At 42.2% G+C, this 26246-nt stretch overlaps 1 protein-coding gene across 4 annotated transcripts in view; it reads left to right on the top strand.

Moving 5' to 3' along the window:
- The window catches only part of LOC115253916 (long-chain-fatty-acid--CoA ligase 4), a 113216-nt gene that overhangs the window by 83017 nt on the left and 3953 nt on the right, over positions 1–26246 (top strand). For all 4 annotated transcript variants that reach the window (XM_062856934.1, XM_062856935.1, XM_029874171.2 and 1 more), the window contains 6 exons: positions 5251–5896; positions 18000–18334; positions 18401–18540; positions 18605–18777; positions 18838–19101; positions 19168–19443. In XM_062856934.1, coding sequence (XP_062712918.1) covers positions 5251–5896; positions 18000–18334; positions 18401–18540; positions 18605–18777; positions 18838–19101; positions 19168–19443 — 1834 coding nt within the window. The remainder of the gene's footprint in view (positions 1–5250; positions 5897–17999; positions 18335–18400; positions 18541–18604; positions 18778–18837; positions 19102–19167; positions 19444–26246) is intronic.

The following is a 26246-nucleotide window of genomic DNA, read 5'->3' as shown; positions in this document are numbered from 1 at the left end:
TGACTCCTTATTCTTCACCGCTCAATACTTAGTAAATACTGCTCACTCCTACTACTCACTGCTCACTCATCGGTTTTCACCAGTGAATCAAAATTCAACCATCGCGCAACAATAATGACAATGTCGCAACCTGTATCTGTTGCGACAAAACAACCCATGCGACATAAGTTTGTCCCAACTTGAAAATAATGGGATTAACATCGTACACCACGAGTTTAGAGATTTTTAAGCCTTGCATTGCGATTTTCGAACGGTAACTTCGAGTCGGTAAACACTACAACTCTGGTGAAGCTCTATCATCAAACAGTTTCGACTTTGGGTTAGTAATAATTGATTATTCACGAGTTGAAAAGTACGCAACAAATTCAGCTTCCGTTTTGTCTGCAACAAAAAAATTCGAGATCATGTCATTATCTGTCACCAGTAGGGATAAAGACTAATCGTCGCACCTTCTTTGTTGCTTGTTTTGTGCCTCTTTTGTCTGACAATTCTTTTCACTGGTTCTCACTGCCTCACTCTACACCCTTCGCCCCTCATTAATCACTGCTTCATTTATCTCTCCAAACTCCTCACTTTTCACTCTGTACAGTTCAATTGTCACACTGCCCTACACTCTGTACTCGTCACAGTTTACTAAAATTTCTCATTCCACATTCTGCATTGCTCATTTCTCACTCTCCAAGATTTGTGGGACAGACTTTTGTGTATATACTGAACATAGGACAACTTTAGAGTAAAAATGTTAGCAAAAAAGGAACATTAGAAAAGTGAAATACCCTTTAATTCAACCAATTACATAGATAAGGTATACTAAAATTTAAAAAAAATGGGCACCTCATAATTATGAATATTGTGTTATATGTATATGACCTCCCAGGTAACAATTTGATGCTGTACAAACATTTCTCCAACTATTTTAAATCAGTTTTCATTTGAACAAAAGCTGAGCAGCTCCTAAACATCTAATTTTGGTGATTTTATTCAACCTTTAGCTGATTTGAGGTTCATTGGAAGGCTGATTTAAGGCTTAATATGCGCTTAATCAGTAATCAATTAAATTTAATAATTGTGTAAAAATAAAATAAAAACACCTTTCGTGAGCCTATTTTTTACCATTAGCTGCGTCCTGTTCCAGAAGAGATGTTTAGGAATGTATGAATTAATCTGTGGGAAAACTGGGAATTGAACTCGGGCCTCCTGATTTATAGTCACTCACTAGGCATCTACACCACACACACAATTGTATATACAGTATGACCCATAAAAAAATGCGACAGTTTTCAAAATCATCGTTTCTCTACTTCGAACTGATTAACCTCGCATGTATCTATTGGATAGTATAGTAGAGCCACTAATCTTATAATGGCAAAGGAACATAGACTGATTCCATGCAAATACCTTCGGAAATATAACGTTGAACATATGGATGTCGAAATCGTCCACGCGCCAGAGGCCGTTTTTTAAGGATATAATTTTCTTTCAATTGCTTTCAATCACATTCAATCAAATTTTATTTTCAAAATAGTACTTTTATGGCTGGATAAGGTCTTCAGGAGTTGGTTGGTTCGTCGGACAAGCACGAAAAAAATATTAACTTATAAATTAAGAGACATTTTGTGAAAATTGAATTATTTGACAAATGATAATTTTTAGAAAATATTATGTTTTAAGCATGAAATTGTTTTTAAGTACATAGTATTTGTACCTATCATAAAGGTAGGTATATATGCCTTTATCGACAATGTTTTGAAAAATGTTCTAACAGTGTTAAGTTTTTTATTAATTTATCTTAAATACGGTTTTTAATATGTAGCACCTTTTTTAGTTTTTGTTTCCTAAACATTTGAAATTATTTTTAAAATATTTTTCAAACATGGGCGTATTAAAGAGTACATATTTCTTCATGGTTTCCATGTGTTTAAAAGTTTTTATCTTAGTTCATTTTGCTATGAAAATTATAGGAAAACTTGATTTTATTTAGAAATTGTTAACAATTATAAGGTATCCCATATACGTAACCAATGAATATTTTGACAAAAATTTTAGAGATCCTGTATGACAATGACCTCCTTATTGTATTCTTATCCAAAAAAGTTTAATTCATTGGGATTATTTCATTAAAAATCATCAATTACTGCAAAAAAAAATGGAATGTCGCATTTTTTTATGGGTCATACTGGATATCCTCGAAAACAAGAGCATTACTTGTTATGTCTGAATAGCCAAGAACATAAGTTGAATTATGTCTGTATTGAGCCTGAAGAAGCGATGTGGACTTCACGAAAATCATGCTTGGGTCAGCTGTCAAAAATTGTCTGATTAAAGGTTGAACAACAGATGATTAATTCTGCATGTTGGTGTATGTTTTAAAGCTGGTTACCCAGATGAATTACTTGATATTCAGCCATCTATTTATTGCTGATTTAGAGATTGATAAGTCATACTTCAGACCAATATTCAGCTGTCATTGTGATCAGCCATTGTCACCATTAATCAGCTATTGTTGAGCTAATACTCTCACTGTTCAGCATTCATTGTTTCTTGGGCTCTAATGCTGTTGCCGACAAGCTTTATAACCTCTTTCAATTCTGCGATCTTACTCTATGAGCTAGCAATTTACGAATTTCGTTTAAAATCTAATAAAACAGATAAAAACAACCTACAAGAAGGTTATCATTGCGATAAAAAGTAGCGCGTGGATATCTTGTTTTTATCTGGCCTCGCAACAATAGCCCCAACTAAAAATGTTGAGTAAGTACCTAATGGCAGTATCCAGCAATAAAGTGACGATGTGTAGGTTGTACCGTACCTACATGTGAGCAAACGAGCCGGTTAGAGCTCACTGCTCAAAAACATAACCTGTTGACGTGGGGCCAAAGTCTAGCCTAGCCACGCGAATCAAAGCTCGAGCTAGCCGGCAATTCTCGGAAGGTAGAGGCGGCGTATTTCCCCAGACTCACCATCGCTACTGTTTGTGCTTCCTGTGTTCATATTTGCTGCGATATCAGCAGGATTTCCATTGAATTGGAAGTGCTTTTGATTTGCTCGTATGCTTTTGTTGGAAACGTTCTCTAAAGTTGGGAAATGTTTTTCCTGAAGGAGCTGAAGCAGAGTCGACCTACCGCAAAGTATTTATTTCTGATTATCTACTTGAAACTAGACGCAGAAAATGCGAACTAATGATATCATCCAACAAAAGTTTGAGGTCGCCCTAAATAATGATGTTTCAGCCAAACTTTTGATCGGGAGTGTACAAAAATGGAACACGTGAACATTAGCGTGGTTCAAAAAATCGTTTTTGCTCCACACCGCTTATTCGATTCGTAACTAGATTCTAAGCCTTCTCCCAAAAATTGAGCTGATTTGGTCGAAAATTGAGAGTGCACAAGCCCTTCGAAGTTTGTATGGGAATTACTATGGGAAAAGGTCGTTTTTCTTTCAATTGTCCGTAGCATTCCTCCAAGTGCCCTAGAGTGTTAGTTGACCCATGGTAGTCCTAGCCTACTCTATCAGCTACAACTTTGCCGAAGACCACATTCAAATTGGACGCCTCATTAATTAGTTATTGATTTTTGTCCAGAATGAAAATCTTTGATCATGATGGTTACACTATTCGATGGGCATCACTGCAATTTGCCTTGAAACATAGTAGCCATGATTTCTATGTGCTATCTCTGACGCCATGTGCAGCAATGTTGCCAGCTGGGAAGCTGTACGATCACTGTTAAAGTTTCTCCAGTTGGATAAAAATCGATAATTAATTAATGAGACGTCCGATTTGAATGCGGTCTTCGGCAAAGTTGTAGGTGATAGAGTAGCCTAGGACTGCCAAGGGTCAACTAACACTCTGGGGCACCTGGGGAAATGCTACGGTCAATTGAATGAAAAACGTCCTTTTCCCATAGTAATTCCCATACAAACTTTGAAGGGCTTGTGCACTCTTAATTTTCAACCAAATCAGCTCAATTTTTGGGAGATGGCTTAGAATCTGGTTACGAATCGAATAAGCGGTGTGGAGCAAAAACGATTTTTTGAACCACGCTAGTGAACATGCTTCGCAAATGTATATCAGTGTATCGGGTGAATTGCCTTAGCTCTAGATAGGTATGAACTTTGTTCCGTGTTCTCGCGCTATTCTTTATTATGTTATTGGAAAATGAGAGAATCAAGCGAATTCGAATAATTCCAGTTGGCACGTGCTAGCGTCTAAAAATATGCCCAAGGTCGTGTTTGCACCCGAGAAGAATAGATACAGGGGATGGCCAAAATGTTTGGGATAGGCAACTTTTTTTCTCCCACAAAAAAATTCAACATGCTGTAACTTTTCATAGAGTGCATCAAAAAATCTCAAATTTTGACTGTTTGTCAATCTATTATGTGTGCATCATTGGTACAAACTTGGGCTTGATTGATTAATTTTTCGCGAAGTTAGAACCGTTCGCGTAGAACACTATTTTTTAGACAACTCATTTTTGAGCTGTCATAACTCGGAAACCAGTGAACCAAATTGAATGAATTTTTTAACGTTTATCAACAATATATTGATACTCAATACGACGTTATAAAATGTAATATTTTCTCACGGCGAATTAAGTTATATCGGGTTGAAATTTTTAACCATATAGAGGAAAATAAGTAAAATTTACAATACCACACAAAAATTATTAAATGTGTTCTTCCTTCAATCTAAATAGGCTCAAATATATCTGATTAGAGATAATTTGAGAACAGAAGTGGAAAATCTTTGGATATCAACACTAAAATTTTTTCACATTAATGTAAAAAAAATACATTTTTTCAAGAAAAGTCCAAAAAGTGTCAATCCATGATAACTTTTTTCAACGTTTAAAAAGTATCTATGTTTTAATAGTTTGTGAAGCATTTACATATTGTTAGTGTACGTTCAAAATTTCATTCAATTCGGTTTACTGGTTTCCGAGATATGACAGCTCAAAAATGCGTTGTCTAAAGAAAGGTGTTTTACCCGAATGGTTCTAACTTCGCGAAATATTAATCAATCAAGCCCAAATTTGTACCAATGATGCACATATAATAGGTTGACAAACAGTCAAAATTTGAGATTTTTTGATGCGCTCTATGAAAAGATATAGCATGCTGAACTTTTTTGTGAGAGAAAAAAAAGTTGCCTATCCCAAACATTTTGGCCATCCCCTGTATCTGCTCGACTAGACCTGACTAGACACAAATAACTAACTTAAATATGTTTCCCCTTTTCCCGTTTCGTTTCAGGCCAAAGTTATCCAGCAGGATGCCACATCGATCACATACCGAGGAGTGGATCCGCCCGGTGAGATGCACGTCAAGATGCTGCAGAACAACATCGACACTCTCGAGCGGATGTTCGAGTTCGTGACCAAAGTGCACAGCACCAAGCGGTGCATCGGAACGCGCAAAATCATCAGCGAAGAGGACGAGATGCAGCCCAACGGGCGGGTATTCAAAAAGTTCAACATGGGTGACTACATGTGGAAGAGCTTCATCGAGACGGAGTACGCAGCGGCCTGCTTCGGCCGGGGGTTGCGGGAACTGGGCCAGCAGCCGCGACAGAACATCGTCATCTTTGCCGAAACGCGTGCCGAGTGGTTGATCGCGGCGCACGGCTGTTTCAAGCAGAACATGCCCCTGGTTACGATCTACGCCACGCTCGGCGACGAGGGAATCGCCCACGGTATCAACGAAACGGAAGTGACGACGGTCATCACCTCGCACGAGCTGCTGCCCAAGTTCAAGACCGTGCTGAACATCACGCCCAACGTGAAGAAGATCATCTTCATGGAAGATCAGCTGCACAAAACGGACACGACCGGGTTCAAGGCGGGCGTCGAGATCATTCCGTTCTCCACGGTGGTCGAGAAGGGCGAGAAGAGCAAAATGCGTAAGTGTTACTCGTGTTTACAGAAAAGATTTCTGGTTCAAAATAAGCAACACAAGATGAATATCTTGCATTACAGATGCTGCCAACATAGAGTTCTCCATGAATTTTTAAGTTAAGCTGAGGAATTCATTTAGTATTCTTCCCGAGATTTCTCCTGAAATACTCCATGGATTTCTCTCCGGCATTTCCCCTATACTAAAGGGTTCTAAGGGACTACTCCCGGGTTGAGTCTTATAATTCCAGTCAGGGGTTCTTTCCGGCAATCCCAAAAGGATTTGTGAACGCATTCCTCCAATTCTTCCCAGGATTATTCCAGTGACTTCTTCAGAGATTTCGCCCAGGACTCATTGTGGGATTTTTCCCGGCTGTTCTTCAGAAATTCTTTCTATGATTTGTCGTTGAAATCTGAAATCCTTCAGAAATTCCTTTCTTTTACTTAGACATTCCTCTAGAAATTCCTTAAGTGATACCTACCGAAATCCCTTCAGGGATTCTTCGAGGATTTCTACCATGTTTCATATCGTAATTTCTAGATTTGTCTCGGATTACTCTCAGGATTCCCTCCCGGAGTTCTTTAAACTATTCATATGTGAGGATACTTTGAACGCATTCTTGAAGGATTCCTCGAGGTAATCTTTTCACGATTCCTTCAAAAATTTCTTCTGAGATTCTTCATGCGATTCTTTCAGGGATTCCTCCGAATTTCCCTTAAGCAGCTCCCGAAATTCCTTCAGAGATTCGCCCTGTGATTCCCTACAGAGTTCTTTCAGGAATTTCTCCAGTGAATCGTTCAGGGTTTTCTTCAGTGATTCCGCCGATATTTCCCTCGGACATCCTTCCGAGATACTTTCCAGGATTTTTTCGATTACTGCTCCCGAAATCCCTTTAGAGATTCCCCCTCCAATGTTTCCTCCCGAGATTGCTTCCGGGTAAATGATCTCCCGAAATGTAAGGATTCCTCCAGGAATTTATCCTGGAATTCCTCCTGAGATTTTCCTCCGTATTCCTCAAAGGATTTCTCAATAGATACGCCTCCCGAGATGTCTCCAGAAGTTCTCTGAAGGAGCTTTCGGAATTTCTTCATATTCTTCCTGTCATTCTTCAAGCGCTTCCGGGATCTCTCCGACGTTTAAGTATTTCTTTAAAAGGTAATTCCAGGATTGGTTGCGTAATTCCCGCTTGGATGTTTTCCTGGTAATCTCAAACAGATTCTTCTACTCTAGTTATTTCTGGGTTTCTTCCAGGGAATACTGTATGAATTCCTAAAGGGATTTATTTTGGGTTTCTTCCAGTGAGTTCTCTACGGATTCTTTCATATTTTTATTATTGTAATGATTAAGGATGTTTTCTTGAGATTCCTTCAGGGATTTCTCCAAGATGTTGTCATGGGATTCTGTTAGTGATTCCGTAAATCCTTCTCGTTGTTCATTTAGGGATTCGTCCCGATTTTTTCAGGGGATTCCACCCGTGATTTCTTCAGAGATTCCACCCGTGATTCTCCCAGGATTTCTCCCAAGTTCAAGTACATATATCGTTATGGATTCTTCCCGGGATTGGTCTCGTTATTCACGATAGTTTCAACTGGATTTCTCGACGGATTCCTCCAGGCATTCTGGTTTACATGCCTAGATTCTTTTTGGGATTCTCCAGGGATTCCTCGAGGGAAGCCTTCCTAGATTCCTCCATACATTTCTCCTAAATTGCTTTCCTCCATATTCTTCCAAGGGTGCTTCTTGAAGTAAAGAAAGAGCTCCTGGAAATCATTCAGAGATGATTCATTTATGGATTTCTCTCGACGTCCATTCAGGGATTCCTCATTCCTCTAGGTTTTTCTTCATACGTTCCAACTGGGATTTCTTCAAGGATTTGATCGGAAATTTATCACAGATTCTTCCTAAAATTCCTTCATGGATTGTTCCCGAAATCTTTTCTCTCGAGTTTCGCTCAGAATTCCTTCCGGGAATTGTGCAGGAATTCTTTCAAGCATTCTTTTTAGAGGTCTCTCTCGAGATTCCTCCCATGTTCAAGAATTTCTTTAGGGATTCCTTCGGGTCTGGTAATTCCTTTTTAAAGTTTTTGGCTCCAGGGATTTCTAAAAAATAATATAAAAAACTCTCAAGGAATTCCGGAATACCGAAACGGATTTATCGTGGGTTTCCTCCATAGATTTTTTTTATGGATTCCTTCAAGGTTTTCTCTCTGAATTGTATCAGGTATTTCCTTTCAGGAATCTTTCCAAGACTCCTCCAGGATTTGTTCCGAAATTTACCTCCGTATTCTGCGAGGAATTCCTGCAGGGATTTCTCCCGGAATACTTCCCTTAAGAAACTCTTCCTAACAAATTCCATGAGAGATTTTTCCCGTTTTACCTTTAGGGATTTCTTAGTGAGTTCCTCTTGAACGTTTTTCAGGAATTTTCCAGGGATGCTATCCGCGATTCATATCATACCTCCCGAGGTTAATAACGGAATTACTCTCAGGATTCCTTCTGGGAATTCTGCAAGAATTCTTTCAAACATTTTTTTAGGAATTTACGTTGTTCTTTAGGGATTCTTTCCGAGATTCGAAATTCCGGCCGGGTTTCTTTCCTGTAAACCCAAATGATAAACAGCGAATAAACAAACAGATTAATCAACAGACAAAACACAAACAGAACACAGGCAGAACACAAGACAGAACACACAGAGAACGCAGACAGAAAATAGACAGAACACAGACATAATAGACAGAAAAGACAGAAAACAGTCAAAAATACAGACAGAAAACTGTTCTATCTGTTTTCTGTCTGGATGTTTAGACAGAAACAGACAGGGAATAGACAGAAAATAGATAGAACAGACATAAAACAAACGGAACACAGACAGAAAACAGGCAAACAACAGACATACATTATACAGAAAACGGACATAAACAGACCGAATAGACAGAATAGACAGAAAACAGACTGAAAACAGACAGATAGCAGATAGAAAATATACAGAAAACAGACAGAACAAGCAAAAAAACATACAGAAACAGACAGAAAACATATAAAAAACTGACGAAAATGAAAAAAACAGACCGAATAGACAGAATACAGATAGAAAACAGACTAAAGACAGAATACAGACAGAACAGACAGAAAACAGACAAAAAACAGACGGAACAGATAAAAAAGTCAGAAAACAGACAGAGAGCAGACAGAAAATAGAGTCCTCTAGAGATTTACAAAAGGATTCTTACAGGGTATTGTATATACATTGTGGGTTTCTTTCGCGATAAGAGGATTCTTTCAGGCTTTCGTCTCGTGTTTTCTTAAGAAATTTCTCTTGAGATTCCTTTAAGTGTTTTACCCGAAATTCGTCCAAGGATTCCTCCGGTAGTTATTTGAGGGACTCCTCCAGAGAGTTCATTAGAGTTACGGGATTCCTTCATGAATTCCTGCCGTGATTTCTCTTGGTACTCCTCCCGGGATTCGTTTAGCGATTATATCAAAGATTCCTTCCGGGATTCCGTAGAATTAGGTTTTTAATTTTGAAAAATGTATTGATTTTTCGATTTTATTCAAAAGAGCACCTTTTTCTGAGCCACTATGATTTTTTTCAGATTTTTGAAACTTCATTTTGGTACCTGAAATCAATTTCAAAGAGATTTTTTGAAATCACCTTTTGACAGCTGGACAACTGTTTGACAGCTCCGCCCAGTACAAACTGCGACAAGGGGTGATTCGACAAATCGCTTCCATACAAACTTCAAATTGATTTTTAATAGGTTCCCGGGCACCATAATTCATGAAAATTTGGATTTCGGCTCAGTTTGGCATGCAGATTCAAAATATCGAATTATCTCAACATCGTTAAAGAAGTCAATTGGTTCAGAGATTCCTTTCCTCTCGGGCTTTCATTCATGAATCTTCCCAAGGATTTTTTGAGCGCTTCCTTGAAACATTTCTCGCGCGATTCCTTTAAGGATGCTTTCCAGAAGTCCTGTCAGGGAAAATCATTCCGGGATTTCTCCGGAGAGTTCTTCGGGGTTTCCTTCTGGGATACATCCCGAAGCATCCTGAAGGAACTCCTGGAATTCCTTCAGGGATTCCTCCCGTGTTTCCTTCAGGGATTCCTCTTAGGATTCCTTCAGAAACTTCTCCCGGGATTCCTTCAAGGACTCTTCCCGATATCCGATCAAGAACTCCTCCGAAATTCTTCCAGAGATTCGTTCTGAAAGCTCTTCATATTTACGGGATTCTTCCTTGGATTCCTACCAAGATTTTTTGGGTTTATTTCCATCCGGTTTCCTGCCGTGATTGGTTCAGGGATTCCTCCCGGACTTCATGGATTTTTACAGCGCTACTTCGAAGAATTTCTCCCGCGATTCATTTAAGGATTCTTCCCAGAATTCTTTGCAGGAAAAAAAATCAGGGATTTCTCCAGAGAGTTCTTCAGAGCTTCCTTACAGGATTCTTTCTCGAATTCTTCCCGAGAATTCCTTCCAGGGTTCATTTAGTGAGTATTTCTACCAAGATTCTTATGGTGAGTGTTCCCAGATTTTTTCAAGGATTCTTCTCAAGATTCCCTTTGGGAATCCTTCAAGAATTCATCCTGGAGCTCCTTCAGGTGTTCGCAAATGCAACTCCTCCACTAATCTCATACAGGGTTCCTTTGGAATTTCCTTTTTGTAGCTTCATTTCGGAATACTTACACACACGGAGAAATCAAACTACCTAATTTTTGGGTCGATTTTACTCAAAGCTGAGTATATCGAATAAACTAGTTACCCAAAATTAGGTTGTTTTCCCTCTTTCCCTCACCGATGTTGTCAAAAACAAACAGAGATGCATCTACCCAACGGGGGTCCTTGAGCCCAATAAGCCAATTTTGGGTAAATGCAGGTTTACTCAAATTTGGGTTGAATGAGGGGGGGGGTCTTGGGTTGAATTTACCTACTCTTAAGTAAATGTTTTTGCTGGAGGTGAAGGCAATTTACCTAGTGTGAGTTTAATCGATTTACTCAAATTTGGCTTATTGGGCCGAACTATGGGGTTGCGTCAAAAGAACTCAATTTTGGGTAGTTTGGCGGTTCCGTGCAGATTTCTCCTAGGATTCCTACCATTATTCTCTCAAAGACTCTTTTGGAGTTTTTTTTCTAGAATTCCTCCGGAATGCATCCCGGAGGGTGGGGCTGGCTCACCTACACTTCCGGTCCGCTTTAGTGCTTTATGCATCATTGTGGCCAGGTGTTGTTCTAGTTTTTCCAACTGTATTGTAAAGCATGAGCGGTGATCCTTGGTATTCTTGTGTAAATTGGGGTACTCGAAATGTTGATCGATCACCGATTATTGCTGGCAGATGCAGTGGAAAGTTTGTCTTAATACGTATCAATCGTCTCTGACAAACGAGAAAAACTGACCTCACTGATTACCTGTCTCTGAGCCAAATTTGGTATAGAGTCTTCAGTCTCCGATTAATCGCTTCATGTTTGATGGAGGTTTTTAATCCAATGGGTTACATAGCCGCTATCAGAATGAAGAGAGTAATGTTCCGCGTAATATATCACAAATCAAAAGAGGTGCGGTACATTACGTGGAGCGGATATACTGAATTGGGTATCAGACCAAGTCCCTGCTGGGTGGCGCTAAATAGGTGAGCCATAGACAATAGAATCGTCAATGTCGTAGGGCATAGTATGTGACTATTGTCGAAACAACACTATTTTTGGTCATTGTTCAACCAAAATCATAAGCGGCGTCCACTTACACTAAGCGCAAAACTATGTTAGGGTCAAGATTAGGATGAAATCATTGGTGAAATAAAATAACACTTTTTAGTTTGTGTAGTTAGTTGAACTAGAATTAACTTTTTATTGAGACATTTTCTGTAGGTTTATTCTGGATTACAATTAGCTGTCCTTTAACTGAATTATTACAGTAAACAATATTATTCCTTCTAGATAAAAGATGTATTAACAAAACCATTTCAATGTGGACATAGAATTACCAAACTATACATCTGAACAGATATTTTTCCGGTATCAAATTTGGGGTGGAGAGTTAAACACTTACGGAAAATTGTTTTTCAATGTCAGACAAACATCACATGAACACAGCTACCAATGAACCAAACCTTCTCTACTGTCTTCTCATTTGCCGCTTCCTATCTTCAATTGAACTTATCTGACACTAGTTAGGACTGTCTGTGGAAGATCCGGGTTTCTAATTCTGTGTAGGACTTGTTAAAACGGGATGCCTGATATGTACTGCGGACAAATGGGCTGGAAGTACTGAGCAATCACAATTACTGTCGTACCACAGAGAACAGACGTTTAAGCTCGAACAAAAATACGTCGAAATCGTGTGTAAAGGATTTAAGTGCACCTCAACGCCACCAACGGAGACTGCCCCACATATAAAGTCGATTTGACCCCACGATGGCAGTGTTCATCGTTAAAATACACTAGCCCACAAAGCGACGCGAGCGCCAAACGGCCAAAAACGGTGAGCACTGGAAACAAATTTGACAACACAACAATGTAATTGATGGGACGCTAGCGCCGCGCAACGGGAGCATAACCACATACTCTGAAATGACCGTTACAAAGTTTTACACAAGGCAGAAAGCGAAGATAGATGTCTGTTCTCTGTGGTCGTACTAATCATATTAAACGCATGCTTTTCTACTTCTACTTACATCCCGAACGTCGCCAACCGGCAAAGAGGACATGACGAAAAAACGCGAGATGGCCCTAACAAAAACGGAAAAGGCGATGAAAATGATCACCGATGCAACGATATGGAAACAAAATAGATGAGAAATTATCGTCCAAATCAAAATCTATGAACATATCGCTAATGTTCTTTATCATTCTTTCTTTTTCTTGTTTCAGCAACAAAATCGAAACCTCTCTACTATCTCTTCATTTCTGCCTCTTCCCATTCTATTCCCACATCTTCTTATATCCTCTACCCCATCTATTTAATGTATCTGACACTTGTTGGGACTGGTAACGCCAGCGCCTGCCTGTGGAAGATCCCGGTGTGCTAATTCGGTGTAGGACATGTTAACGGGGGAGGCTTAGTAGGTCCACATCTGCCTACAAGCAGATGGGCTGACAGTTGTCGGCCTGGGTGTGGACTGAGCAATTACAATTACAATTACAATTCCTCCGGAATGCATCCCGGAGTTTATACCGATAGATAGCATTCATACATACATACATACATTTATTTGTTCAACAGTTCAACATCATTAAGACAAGACATAATCAACAATAGTACGCCACAATACTCGGTTTGTGGCTGCCGCTCTCCATCCTCGGTCGCGCCCAATGCTCGCCAAGTCACGCTCCACCTGGTCCGCTCATCGTGCTCTCTGCGCTCCACGCCTTCTTGTGCCAACCGGATCCGTTGCAAACACCAGCTTTGCAGGGTTGTTGTCCGGCATTCTTGCAACATGCCCTGCCCAACGTATCCTTCCGGCTTTGGCCACCTTCTGGATGCTGGGTTCGCCGTAAAGTGCAGCGAGCTCGTGGTTCATTCTTCTCCGCCACACACCGTTGTCCTGTACACCGCCGAAGATCGTTCTTAGCACGCGTCGCTCGAAAACTCCGAGTGCTTGCAGGTCCTCCTCGAGCATGGTCCATGTCTCGTGCCCGTAGAGGATCACCGGTCTTATTAGCGTTTTGTACATGGTGCTTGTGGTGGGGGGTGAATCTTTTTCGACCGCAGTTTCTTCTGGAGTCCGTAGTAGGCCCGACTTCCGCTGATGATGCGCCTCCGAATTTCACGGCTCACGTTGTTGTCAGCCGTCAGTAAGGATCCGAGGTAGACGAATTCCTCCACCACCTCGAAAGTATCCCCGTCTATCGTAACATTACAACCCAGACGGATCCGGTCGTTTTCGGTTCCGCCTACCAGCATGTACTTTGTTTTTGAGGCATTCACCACCAGTCCGACCTTTGCTGCTTCGCGTTTCAGGCGGGTGTACAGTTCTGCCACCGTTCCAAATGTTCTAGCGATAATGTCCATGTCGTCCGCAAAGCACACAAATTGACCGGATTTTGTGAAAATCGTTCCCCGGCTGTTGAGCCCGGCTCGTCGCATCACACCTTCCAGCGCGATGTTGAAGAGTAGACATGAGAGTCCGTCACCTTGTCGCAGTCCCCGGCGAGATACGAATGAACTGGATAGTTCACCCGAAACCCTTACGCAGTTTTGCACACCGTCCATCGTTGCTTTAATCAGTCTAGTCAGCTTCCCAGGAAAGCCGTTTTCGTCCATGATTCTCCATAGCTCTGCGCGGTCGATACTATCGTATGCCGCTTTGAAGTCGATGAACAGGTGGTGCGTTGGGACCTGGTATTCACGGCATTTCTGGAGGATTTGCCGTACGGTAAAGATCTGGTCCGTTGTCGACCGGCCGTCGATGAAGCCGGCTTGATAACTTCCCACGAACTCATTTGTTTTAGGTGACAGACGACGGAAGATGATCTGGGATAGCACTTTGTAGGCAGCATTCAAAATAGTGATCGCCCTGAAGTTCTCACATTCCAAATGGTCGCCTTTCTTGTGAATGGGGCAGATTACCCCTTCCTTCCACTCCTCCGGTAGCTGTTCGGTTTCCCAGATCCTGACTATCAGCCGATGCAGACAGGTGGCCAACTTTTCTGGGCCCATCTTGATGAGTTCAGCTGCGATACCATCCTTACCAGCTGCTTTGTTGGTTTTGAGCTGGTGAATGGCATCCTTAACTTCCCTCAGCGTGGGAGTTGGTTCATTTCCGTCCTCCGCTGCACTGGCGTCGTCGTTCCTTCCGTTGCCGTGGGCTCCCGTGCCTACGTTCTCCATGCCGTTCAGGTGCTGATCGAAGTGCTGCTTCCACCTTTCGATCACCTCACGTCCGTCCGTCAAGAGGCCTCCGTCTTTACCCGGGTAGAGCTTAATGGCAAAATAATGACAAATTTTACCATTAAAACAGAATGCTTGAATGGCAAAATGTGTTATCTGTTTGTTTGAAATAAGAGTTAAAATAACAAAAATAATAACAAAATTTTGGTAGTAGAAAAACTTAAAAATAACTTATTTTGCCATTGTAATAACAAAGTAATGGTAAAGCATGCGGATTAAATTGAAGAACGAAATAAGTTATTATTGAGATATTGATAACAAAATAAGACCCAAATTAACTGTTATCGGTGAATAACAAAATATGACATTCTTGAGTTATTGATAACAGAATAAGAACAAATTTAGCTGTTTATGTGGCGATCAAAATAATGGTAGGTTTAGTTGTTCAAATTCAATTTTAAAATAATGGTAGATTCAGAAGAAAGGTTAAATTAGCTATTTCTTTTTTTTTTCTTCAATAAAATTTAAGTTCATCAACCAATGTAAAAACAGTTTTATGTTGTGGAAATTAAAAACTCAAAACGGAACGAACTTAAAAATCAAATTCACTTTGATGAACGTAGCCACCGTTGCCCCGCGATCTACCCTGGCTTCTCCTATCTAGGAACGTTTGCGCAGCGGAGGGTTGTTTGCGATAACATTCGCGATATGCTTATTAACCATTTTGGATTTCTCCATCGCAATCCCTACGGGGTACTATAATAGTCAATGGTATATTAAGAGTAAAATATGTTATGGTGCCTAATGTTTATAAATAATTTCTCACAATATCAAAATAATGGCAAATTTAGGAATGTAAATTATGTTATTGTTTTGATATTTTATACAATTCATTTTAAAAGGTGCTAAATTGCAAATTTTACCATGATAGTAATTTTTGTTATTGATGTGTTATTTAGCATTATTCATGAATAACATATCAATGACAAGATTTGCTATGATTTTATATTTTGCTATCGATTTGCCATTTTAAGTTTTTCATAATAACAGAAGAATGTTAAAACGAGATATGATGGCAAAACCAGTTATTATTTTGTCCTTTGTTTGCCATTAGCCTCTACCCGGGTATCCCTGCATATTTCGGCTCGCGGCACGAAGCCGTTGCGGGATGCGTTGAGCTTCTGATAGAACTTCCGTGTTTCTTGGGAACGGCACAGCAGTTCCATTTCTTCACACTCCGCTTCTTCCAGGCGGCGCTTTTTCTCCCGAAAGAGGCGGGTCTGCTGTTTCCGCTTCTGTTTGTAACGTTCCACGTTCTGTCGAGTCCCTTGCTGCAGCATTACCGCCCTCGCTGCGTTCTTCTCCTCCAAAACCGTTCTGCACTCTTCGTCGAACCATTCGTTACGTCGATTCCGTTCCACGTACCCGATGGTGCTCTCGGCTGCGTCGTTGATGGCTGCTTTCACTGTACTCCAGCAGTCCTCTAGAGGGGCCTCATCGAGCTCGCCCTCGTCTGGCAACGCGGCTTCGAGATTCTGCGCGTATGCTGAGGCGACATCCGGTTGCTTCAGTCGCTCTAGGTTGCACTATGGCGGTCGCCGGTACCGTACATTGTTGATGACGGAGAGTTTTGGGCGCAGTTTGACCATCACCAGATAGTGGTCGGAGTCGATGTTAGCGCCACGATAGGTCCTGACGTCGATAATGTCGGAGAAGTGCCGTCCGTCAATCAGAACGTGGTCGATTTGAGATTCCGTCTGCTGTGGTGATCTCCAGGTGTAACGATAAGGGAGGCTGTGTTGGAAAAAGGTGCTACGTATGGCCATATTTTTGGAGGCGGCGAAATCAATGAGTCGTAGGCCGTTTTCGTTCGTCTGCTGGTGGGCGCTGAACTTACCAATCGTCGGTCTGAATTCCTCCTCCTGGCCTACCTGAGCGTTCAAATCTCCTATGATGATCTTGACGTCGTGGCTTGGGCAGCGATCGTACTCGCGTTCGAGCTGCGCGTAACATGCGTCCTTGTCATCATCAGTACTTCCGGAGTGTGGGCTGTGCACGTTTATTATGCTGAAGTTGAAGAATCGGCCCTTGATCCTCAACCTGCACATTCTTTCGTCGATCGGCCACCAACCGATCACGCGCCTCTGCATATCACCCATCACGATGAAAGCTGTTCCCAGCTCGCGTGTGTTGCCGCAGCTCTGGTAGATGGTATGATTACCTCTAAACGTTCGCACCATGGATCCTGTCCAACACACCTCCTGCAGCGCTACGATGCCGAACCCGCGGTCCTTCAGTAGATCGGCGAGTATGCGGGTGCTCCCAATGAAGTTGAGAGATCGGCAGTTCCACGTACCGAGTTTCCAATCGCAAGTCCTTTTTGTTCGCTGGGGTCGTTGCCGTTGGTCTCGGTTCGTATTATTCTGTTGCTGATTTTCCGTTACAATGGTTTTTTACGGCTGGCTCGTAGGACCTGACACCAACCCCCTACTTTCCGGAGGACCATAGTGCACAGTTGAGCTTAGAGTCCTTCCCTGGCACTCGGACGTAGATCAGCCGCCCCTAACATGGGGATCAGACGCTGGAACTCCTGGAGAACAGACGCTCAGGTTTGCCGAAGCAAACCCCCCCTTCCCTGTCAGCCTACGACCAAAGTTCCCACCGGGGTTGGTTACCCGATCTTCCCTAAGGTTGCTCATAGTTTCCGGCCGGTACCGCGTGGAGGTAGGGATAGGAGTTGCTGGGCAGAGGCTAGTGGATCACAATGGGATCTGAATTGCGCAGCATACCCAGCCTTTACCGTGCCAGAATAGCATTCATCTGCAATTCTATACAAATTCCAATTACAAACGAGTAGGAGATATGTCAAAATCATAACATGTTGCCGCCACCTTTCCCTCTAGTCACTCTAATTATGCCAAACGACTCACATCCCGTTGAGTAGCCTTTTCAAGAATACACCTGGGAGAAATAGCAGAACATTTCTGGTAGCATTTTCAAGACAATGGCCAATGGTGAGCTCTTTCCTATTTCTTTCGTTTTCCTGGACATGCTATCGTTGAAGTTCCTCGACAATTCTACGAAAGATTTATGGAATTTATAAAAAAAAAGATATTCCAAAAGTGACAAAAAGCCTGTAGTAATTCCGTTCATAAGGCGATTAGATCTAAGATTGAAAGCATGAGTGCTAAGTTTCTTTTAAAGTTTTAAAGAAATATCTGCAGAAAATAACACTAGTATCTTTTCTCGATATGTATAATACTCATAAAGCTTCATCTTCCACAGCTGGATGTTCCCCGACGCCCGACGACACGGCCATCATCATGTACACGTCCGGTTCCACCGGTACGCCCAAGGGTGTCCTCCTGTCGCACGCCAACTGCATCGGAACCATGAAGAACTTCTGCGACATCTTCAAGATCTACCCGGACGATGTGCTGATCGGATTCCTGCCCTTGGCGCACGTGTTCGAACTATTGGCCGAAAGTGTCTGCCTGCTGACCGGTGTCCCCATCGGATACTCCACCGCCCTGACGCTGATCGATTCCAGCTCGAAGGTTATGAAGGGATGCAAGGGTGACGCTTCGATTCTGCGACCGACCTGTATGACGTCCGTTCCGGTAGGTTAACCGTAAAAGAATTGGTCCGGAAAAGTATCAAAACTTACAATTTTATTTTGTTCACAGCTCATTCTGGATCGCATCTCGAAGGGAATCAACGCCAAGGTGAATGCCGAGGCGCCAATGAAGAAGGCCTTCTTCAAGTTTGCCTACCAGTACAAATCGAAATGGGTTGCCCGAGGTTATCAGACGCCATTCCTGGACAAGTACTAGCACCTTTCAATCGCTTCCGATTCTCAAATAAACGAACATATATTTCTTCCCGTGTAGGATTCTCTTCAAGAAGATCGCCAAGCTGATGGGAGGACGCATCCGTGGTGTCATGTCCGGCGGTGCACCGCTGGCGGCCGATACCCACGAACAGATTCAGCTGTGTCTGTGCGTCGAGATGATCCAGGGCTACGGACTGACGGAAACGACTGCCGGAGCTGCCGTCACTGACAGTGAGTATTATGCCAAACACTTCACTACATTCGGCTAATTCATCCACTCACATTTCACAGAGTTCTCCATGGAGTACAACGTGGTGGGAGCGCCGTCCTCGAGCAACTACATCCGGCTGATCAACTGGGAGGAAGGTAACTACCGCGTCACGAACAAACCCTACCCGCAGGGTGAGATCGTCGTCGGTGGAGCAACGGTATCCAAGGGCTACTACAAACTGCCCGGCAAGACCGAGGAGGAATTCTTCGAGGAAGATGGCCAACGGTGGTTCCGCACCGGAGACATCGGCGAGGTGCACCACGACGGAGTGCTCAAGATCATCGGTAAGTTCTTCCCGTCGGTAATGTTTCTTCCAAGCAGAAATCGTAACTTTTGATCACCTCCCACAGACCGCAAGAAGGATCTGGTTAAGCTGCAGGCCGGCGAGTACGTATCGCTCGGCAAGGTGGAATCGGAACTGAAGACCTGCCCGGTGGTGGAGAACATTTGCGTGTACGGTGACTCGACCAAGCAGCACACGGTGGCGCTGATCGTGCCCAATCCGCAGCATCTGGACGAAATTGCCGAACGGCAGGGACTGAAGGGGATGGAGTTCGAGGAGCTGTGCACGTCCCCGGTCATGGAGAAGGCCGTAGTGCAGGAGCTGGCCGAACACGGCAAGAAATGTGAGTATCTGTGCCCCGCCATGCATGCGATGATATTTTTATGGGGTTGCTATAAAATTAGTGGGGACTCAAACCTATAATGATTGGCTGTATGGAAAGGCATATGAAACGTTTTTATTAAATGGGAGATGTTATACAGGTCCAGTTTCAGTTTCAACGGAAAAGCTAAGTTTCTTGCTCTCTGCATCGGCTTTGGACCCTTCAGGGCTATTTTCTGGAATTGCTCAAAGACACATTCATATATAATATCAGCTAGTTTCTGTCCAGAATTTCTATAACAGGATTCCTTCAATGAAATTTCTTTCTGACAAGAGTTGCTTCAGGAATTCCTCTGAGAGGTCTTCCAGTAATCCCTCCTAGAGTTCCTCAGGGAATGTCTTCCAACGAAGGATTTCTTGGAGGAGCTTCCAGAGATATTACCTGAGAAATTTCTGAACAAACTCCCGATGGAATTAAAAAAAAAATCATGAAAAAACAGTTCCTAGAAGAATCTCTGAAGGAACTACAGTATGAGTTCCTGAAGGAATCTTCCTGGAAAAATCTCTGAAAAAACTACAGGAGTGATCCATGGAAGAACTCCTGGAACAGTCCCTGAAGGAACTTCAGGAGGATCCTCGGAAGGAACTCCTGGACTAATCCCTGAATGAACTTCTGTTGGAATCCCTGAAGAAACTTCTGGGCATCCCTGATTTCTACTGGAGGTATACTTCGATCCTTCTGTAAGAATCTCTGACGGAAAACCTGGAGATATCATTGAAGGAGTTCCTGGAGGAATTCCTGAAGGAAATCCAGGAGAAATCTCTGAAGAAAACATTTTCGTGAATCCCTGAAACTCCCGGAGGAATTCCTGAAGGAACTTCTCGAGGAATATCCGATGGATCTGCTGGAGGCATTCCAGAATCCTCCTTAAAAAATTTCTGAAGGAACTATTGGAGGAATATGTGAGGGAACTCCTGTTCTGGATTCTCCCTGAATTCTAGAAGGAACTTCTGTAGGAATACCTGAAGGAGCTCTTAGAGAAACCCCTTAAATAACTACTGAAAGAATCTCTGAAATCAATGTGATGCTTTATTTACTTTCATGAGGTTTTGAGAACAGTCGTATTTTATTTTGGCTTTATGACCTCTTGGAATCTACTCGACATAATATTGTACATGGGTGAAGCAATTCCAGGATGGATTTCAGATGCAACTCCAAGGGACAAATTTCTGAAAAAAAAAATCCTGGAGGAACTCTTGAAGGAATTATTGATGAAATTCCTGTAGGGATGATTAAAGAAATTCTAGGAGGGATCCCAGAAGGAACTCCTGTAGAAACCCTTGATGGAACACCTGGAGAGATCCCTGAAGGTACTGCTACAGAGATCCCCGGTGGAACACCAGGAGAAATCCCTGGTTTGAATTCTAGATGAATTCCTGAAGGAACTCGAGAAATCTCTGAAAGAACCCTATTCCTGGGCTTATTCCTGAAGGAACTTCAGAGGAATCTCTGAAGGAACTCCTAGATTATTTTTCTGAAGGATTTCCTATGGAAATCCCTGAGAATCTTTTCTGTGCATCGCTGCTGGACGTGTCCCCGATTTCTCCTGAAAGAATATCTTAAGCAACTTCCGGAGTAATCCGTAAAGGAATTCCTGTCAGAATATATACGAGTTCTAGAGATAATTTCTCTAGGAGTTGCACTAACAACTGCTGGAAAGTCCTGTAGGAATTTCACTGGACATTCTTCTCTAAATTCCATCGGAATTTGCTTTAGCAATTCCACAGGGAGTCCCTCTAAAAGTTTCAAAAATAATTTCTCTATGAGTTCTATCGATCTATATATCTATCTAAAGCAACTTCCGGAGTAATCCGTGAAGGAATTCCTGTCAGAATATCTGAAGGTCTGCTGAAAACTAAAGCATGATCAAACTCCTAGAGGTAACCCTGAATCCTCCTGGATGAAGGAGCTCTGAAGGAACTCCTGTAGGAATCTCTGAAGTAATCCTCGTTAATGATCATATTACCTACACCTACTATAACCAGGAATAAGGGATACACCGCAAATCGCCACAGGACACAGGAGTTTCACAGGGATTTCCTGTAGCTGATGCACTAGCAATTCCCGCAAGAGTTTAGATGAAAATTTATATACGAGTTCTAGAGATAATTTCTCTAGGAGTTGCACTAAGAGTTCCTGTAGGAATTCTGCTGGAAAGTCCTGTAGGAATTTCACTGGCAATTCTTCTCTAAATTCTTCTCTAGGAGTTCTGATCGGAATTCCCGCAAGAGCTCCACAAGTAATTCCTAAAGGAAAACTACCGCAACTTTCCACAGAAATGAGTAGCTTATCTCTGCAATTTCCGCAGGAATTCCTTCGGAAAGTTCTGTAGCAAATCCACTGGAAATTCAGATGGAAGTTTTACCTGGAATTTTCCTGGGAGTTTTCCGGCAGGAACTCTCATAAGAGTTGCACTGGAAATTCCTCAAGAAGTTCAGCTGCGAAGCCTGGTCAAATCTGTCGATTGCTGAAATTTATGTATAGCCTAAAAGCAGTCACCTAGATGTTGGAACGATCGATTCAACGATGCACTTCTGAAGATGGGCTTCAAGAGATCAGGACACGATTATTGCCTGTTTACAAAGTTGGACGATGGAGATCAACTCATCCTGATGTTGTACGTAGACCGTAGCTGATCGCTCAATAGTCTGCCGCACTCTGAAGTCGATCATGGAGCTGAAGAAACCTTTGGCCTCGATGGTCGAGATATCCGACTGTGAAGAGTTGCGACACTTTTTCGGGATGGGAATCTTCTACAATCGCAAAAAAAAAGGACAACTGCAGTTATCTCACGATGCCAGTATTGAGAAGTAGTTAATGAGTCGTTTTGGAATGTGTGACTGCAACCCATTTCAAACCCCGATGAAAAAATGCCTGATGCTAAATCGAGAAGGTGTCGAAGTAGACCAACCGTACCCAGGGTGTTCTTATTTAATTCCTTCCGGAGAGTGTTTCGAATTCCCACCAGCATTTTTTCAAGATTCGAACAAGTCCTTTCAGGATTCTTGTACATCTTCCAGGATTCCTGAATTCCGACCGGTTTCTCCTGGAGTTTTTCACGGGGATCCTATACCATTTCCTTCCAGAATGTCTTGCAGAGGTTCCGCGGGTATTGCTCCCAGAGTCCCTCGTAGGATTCTTCTCGGAGTTCCTCCTGCGTTTTGACCTAATCTCCACAGGAGTTTTTTGAAAGATATATCGCAAGCTTTTGCAAAGTTTCTACTGGGGTTTCTCTCGGGATTCCTCTTGAAGATTTTCCGCAATTCCTTCAGGTGTTCTTGGGACTTCCCCAGAAGAATTGCTACAAGATTCTTAATTCAGGGATTTCTAATAGAGCTCCTCCAAGGATTTCTTATGAATTTTCCCACGAATTTTTGCAGAAGTTCCTCCTGGGATTTCTTCCGATGTTTCTCCTGTATTTTTTTCCAAATAAATTTCCGTGAGCTTTCTTACGGAGTTTCTCTCCGAATTTCTACTGAAGTTTTAACTGGAATATTTCCAGAAGCCTTGCGGGATTTTTTTTTCGAAGTGTCGCAAGAGATTTCTCTCGGAGTTTCTCCCGGGAGCTCAGAAATTTTTTTCCGGTGTTGATCCTGGGATATCTCTCACAGTTCTTTTTTTCTGAATTCTTCTAGAATTTCGTTTCACTTCTTCTGAATGTGATTCCGGCACGGCTTTTGGGATTTCTGCAGGAGCTATTGCTGATATTTCTCATACGTTTCTTCTGTAACTTCTGTCAGCTTTTACCAGGCTTTTCCTCGTAGTTGATTATCGAATTTCTTGCAGAGAGCCACCTGAGATTTGTTTTAAGGGATTTTCTCGGAGCTCATCCCGGAACTCCTATCAGAAATCGTCTCGAGATTCTGGATGCTGCTTATGCGATTACTTCAATAATTGATACCGTAGAACTTGCAGGGATTTTTCTTCTGAATATCTCCTAGGATAGCTGAAAGAATTCAGCTGAAAGAACCGTAGTGAGAAAATTCGCAAAGATTTATTGGAGAAATCTCGAGAGGAACTTCGGAAGAAATCCTGAGAAAAACGTGGACATCTCCATAAAAAGCTCTGGGTGTAATTCTGGGAGGAAATATTAAGGAAATTGCAGAAGAAATTCTGAAAATCTCTAATAAAAATCCCGGGAGGGACTATGGGTATAAATCCGTGAAGAAATCGAAGAGAAACGTTGGAAAACTCTCGAAGAACCACCAGGAAGAGCTTCTGCAAATTTTTCGCAAAAATCACGAGAAAAGCTGTTGGAAAGTTATCACACTAAGAGAAATTCCTGAAGGAACTTTGAAAACCTTTTGGAAGCATCCCTTGGAGGAATCCGGCGAGCAACTCTGGAAGCATATCGGAAAAACCTGTAAAGGAAATCTCAAGAGGTACTTCAATAGAGACACAGTGAAGAACTCCTGCTGTAATCCTGGGAGGAACTCTGATAAAATTTTCAGGATAAACTCCCGAAATCCCGAAAGAACACCGTAAAGTCTCGGAAAGAGCTATTTGTGGGAGCAAGTACGTAAAAATCACTGGATGAAAACTTGGGATAACTGGAGAAATCCAAAAAAAAAACATCGGCAAACTTCCAAAACTGCAGGAGGACTTTCTCAAGATATTCCCCAATAAACTCTTGAAGGATGTCCATTAGAAACATCTGAAAGAATTTCAGAATGAACTTCTGGAGGTATTGCAGAAGGATCTGCAAGAATTCCTAACGGAACTCTTAAAGGAAACCAGAATAACTGTTCCAAGATTAATCCTGAAAAATAAAATCTGAAGAAATCTCGGAAGCAGTTTCTTAAAAAGTAATCCAGAAGGATTTCCCGGAAGATTCCCGGCAAGAGTCCTCAAGGGAACCCCGTAAGAGGTTTCCGAAAAAAATCTACGAAAAAGTTCCTGAGGAAATTCTAAAAGCAATTTCTGACAGAAACCCAGAATATATTCCCGGAATTCTGGAAGCAGATTCAGAAGTAGTTACTGAAAGAATCCCGGAAGGAACTTCTGGAAGAATCCCGAAGAAGTTGGAGGAATATCGAAGGAAATTCTTTATCTCAGTTAGAATTCCTGAACAAATCCAAGAAGGAACTCCGGGAGGAATCTCGCATGAAATTCCTGGAAGAAATCTCAGACGAAACTTTGGAGGGAGTTTCTTGTAAGAATCCTGAAGCAATCCCCGAGAGAACTCCTGGAGGTATCCCGGAAGAAATCCCGGGTAAAATTGCTGGAGTTACCGAGTATATTTTCCGTGAACACCTTCTCTGCCCCCACTCGCATAACAGTCCCATCTTTGCGGGTTTTCTATTCACATGAGACTGTTATGCCAGTGGGGGCAGTTCTGGACTCATAAAAAAACTTCTGAAGATACTGCAAAAGAAACTATTGAGTATCTAGGATGAAATTCCTGAAGAATTCCCGGAGCTCCTGTAGAAATCCCAGAAGGAATATCTGAAGGAATCCCGAAAGGAGTTCCTGGAGGAATCTTTAAGGAATCCCAGAAAAGGTCTGAATACTTTTACACCGAATGCGTGTGTACAACTTGCTGGATGCAGGAGAAGTGAACAAGTCCAGCGTTGCTCAGAGCAGTGACGCCTTCGCGGTGCTGTGTGGAGAGCTTTGTATACGCCCTCTCTCTCTCTTCTTGGCGTAACGTCCTCATTGAGACAAAGCCTGCTTCTCAGCTTAGTGTTCTATGAGCACTTCCACAGTTATTAACTGAGAGCTTCCTCTGCCAATGACCATTTTGCATGCGTATATCGTGTGGCAGGCACAAAGATACTCTATGCCCAAGGAAGTCAAGGAAATTTCCTTTTACGAAAAGATCCTGGACCGATCGGGAATCGAACCCGTCACCCTCAGCATGGTCATGCTGAATACCCATGCGTTTACCGCCTCGGCTACATGGGCCCTGTAGACGCCCAGGTAACCATTAAGCACTGTTATAAGCGTTATATAGGCCGTTGACCAGCTTTCCAGTGCCAACAAGCTCTGTAAGAGGTATCCAAATGCTTACAGGCCCTGTCAATCGTAAGCCCAAATATCGGCCGTATACCGGTATACAACGCTAACTTGTAGTGCTTGTTAACCCTGTGCCTTCAAGCCGAATAAGAGGGCTGCCAGTGTTGTTGAACGGCTTAAACTGCCTGACAACCGTGTCAATCAAAACTGGTTTCAATCAAAACAAACTGTGGGGTAATATTGAATGTGTATGATGTTCAGCAGAAAGGTTAGAAAACAAAAGTTATTAGCGAGTATCACCGCATTCAATCGACCACGTATGTTGCTGTTTCCCTAAATGCTATTATTTATCCGGAATTGTGATTCCTAAATATTTGTCTGGCCGTTAAAAAACGAAATATAGCTCAAATTTCTCCTCTATATGCTACGGATTCGCCTCCTCTATCTCAAACCCGCAAACCCCACTAGAACATATTCAAGTTTGTCTCCGGACAAAGCAACGATGGTGATCTCTCGGATTCCATCAGCTTCTTACTCGGTTTCGTATGGAACTGTTTCCTCGGCCGATGCTACTGGACGGAATCTAATGCATTAGATTAGAACATCATGATGTTGAAAAGCTTGATTGATGCGAATCGACTTGAGAGGACCTTGAGGACATCGACTGGAATCTGGATAGAGCAGCAAAAAAAATCGACAGAAGCATAAGATGCCAGAAAAAGACAGAAGATAAACAAATCTTTTTTTTTTCTTTCTTCTTTGACCCACTTTTGACAGCTATCTCGCTCAGAGACTCGGTACGGTGGGTT

This window comes from Aedes albopictus, chromosome 3 (genome assembly GCF_035046485.1).
Source record: "Aedes albopictus strain Foshan chromosome 3, AalbF5, whole genome shotgun sequence".
NCBI classification, from domain to species: Eukaryota; Metazoa; Arthropoda; class Insecta; order Diptera; family Culicidae; genus Aedes; species Aedes albopictus.
The sequence above is the reverse complement of the archived record's forward strand: the minus strand, read 5'-3'. Positions and strand labels throughout refer to the sequence as shown.